We start from the raw sequence: 1,990 nt of genomic DNA on the forward strand, positions 1-1,990 counted from the left end.
GAAGAGGTCCTCTCGTTTCACAACGCCTTCCTTGATTTTCTGCTGGATCCCATCCCCAACCTCCTTCTCGTTCTGGTACACATAGGCACCATCAAAGTGGCGGTATCCAGCATCGATTGCAGCCATCACTGCAGCTGTCACTTGTCCTGGTGGGGACTGAAAACAACAACGATTTCTTTAGAAGTTCAAATCAGTGCAGTTTGAAAGCCTGCTTCCTAGCAAAAGAAGAATGGGAAAACTACCTTACAGAAAGTAGCCCTCCCTGATATTATTTTTTTCGCAAGATCAGTGCTCTGAAACTCAAATCCCTCCTCCTGCCATTACTCTGTAGCCCCTCTCTCACACAGGCTCAGTCCCACAGCTAGGCAGAGCAGAAGCAAGTGATATTGGTGCCAGTGAGCTCTGGAGTATGAATGCTTTTCTGTCAAGCTGTTACCTTCCAGGTGCCCAGCCCCAGGATGGGCATCTTGGCTCCGGTGTTCAGCTGCACGTAGGTCGCCATGGCTCCTCACAGTGCAGGCCGGCTCTGCTGTGGCCGCTTCCTTCCCAGCCTGCTTAATAGTGACTGTGCTGCCCCTGGGCGGGGGGAGGATGGTGGAGCTGCGCTTGCGCTCTGAGCTCTCACGTGTCCAGCAACAATGCTGTGTATTATTCTCAACTCACACAAGTTAATGTGCAAGCTGAAATCATTCCAAATTATGGGAGTGATTGCCAGCAGAAGGTATGGCTGTGCATAACCCATAAACCTTTACTCCCAGTCCATTTCTTTATCAGGAGAGCTAAGTGTTGCTGTTCTCTGGTTTGGTTTGTGCTTGTGCAGGGCCTTGCCCCTCGGCCCATTTGTTTGCATACATTTTGATTGTGATTTGCAACACTTCTAAACTTCTCCCAGTTGGTTACTTCCTGTTTGAGTTAGTGGCACTTTGTCCCATGACTTGGCATTATTAAAGCCCGAGGTTGCCCCACAAAAATTCATCAAACCGTAGCCCCAAGATGTGGCATGGCATTTCTCATAGAGCCGTCCTGTGCTGCCACGTTCACAGCTGGGAAGCTCAGGTGAAGGCAGGGTCTATGCCTCTGTCCCACTGTTGTCTGTTTTGGCCTGCCAGAGCCTGGTGTCCCTAAGTGCTGGTGCAGATGGATGGTGTGAGACACCTGGGGCAACTGAATGAAGTTGTTCCCTTTGCCCACAGGTAATATTCCTGCACTTCACAGAACAGGAACTGAGGCACAGGATAAACGTTGCTGCTGAAGTTCATGCAAAGCACGTGTGGTTAATTTCAGAAGTCAAATTGTATCCTCGGTGTTTTTGTGATCTTAAGAGGACCAACTTTCTTCTTGTGAATTGTTCTTTTTGCTTGTAATTCTTCCAGTATTTTGGTACAGGGTTCAGCAGGCATGTCCAACCTGCATCCTGTGCCCTGCTGCTGCATCATCATGGTGGCAGCTCTGCCCTGTGGAGCAGCTCGGCCCTTCCCCGAGACACAGGGAGGGTGCTGTGTAGTGCTGACAAATAATATGGCACTATGGTTCTTTTGCAAGGAAATCACATCAGGTTTGAAAAAAGACAATTTCAAAATACCTGTGCAGAAACATGCTGCCAATTTGATGCGTATCGAGGAATGCTTTGTAAAGACAAAATAGTGGAACTGAGTCAAGGTCTGTCACCTCAAGAAAATATTTAAAAATAAGTTAAAACTCAAATAGACTCTGTTATAAAATCTTCTTACGGGATAGCAAATCTGATGGCATAAAAATCAAAGCCATTTCCTGATGGTGAATTTATTAAGCAATGAGTGAAAAACGTGGCCGATACAATGTGTCCTGAAAAACAAGGGATTTTTCTAAAATCAGTTTGTATCACCTGACCATAGCCAGGTGAACTGAAGAAATAGGAAAACCTATCAAAAAAAATTGGAAAGTAAAGCTGATAATTTCAAATTTTACGCTTTGACAATAGATGAAAGTGCTAGTGCTACAGACACAGCTC

The 1,990-nt window shown here is 46.2% G+C and overlaps 1 protein-coding gene across 1 annotated transcript in view; it reads right to left on the bottom strand.

Moving 5' to 3' along the window:
• Positions 1 to 591, bottom strand: part of LOC104912078 (aldo-keto reductase family 1 member B7-like) — an 8,031-nt gene extending 7,440 nt beyond the window's left edge. The window contains exons 1-2 of the mRNA XM_010714904.3: positions 437 to 591; positions 2 to 156 (exon numbers count right to left, since the gene is read on the bottom strand). Of these exons, the coding sequence (XP_010713206.1) occupies positions 2 to 156; positions 437 to 502 (221 nt within the window). The 5' untranslated portion in view covers positions 503 to 591. The remainder of the gene's footprint in view (position 1; positions 157 to 436) is intronic.
• Between the last annotated feature and the right edge of the window lie 1,399 nt (positions 592 to 1,990).

The sequence above is a fragment of the Meleagris gallopavo genome, chromosome 1 (assembly GCF_000146605.3).
Source record: "Meleagris gallopavo isolate NT-WF06-2002-E0010 breed Aviagen turkey brand Nicholas breeding stock chromosome 1, Turkey_5.1, whole genome shotgun sequence".
NCBI classification, from domain to species: domain Eukaryota; kingdom Metazoa; phylum Chordata; class Aves; order Galliformes; family Phasianidae; genus Meleagris; species Meleagris gallopavo.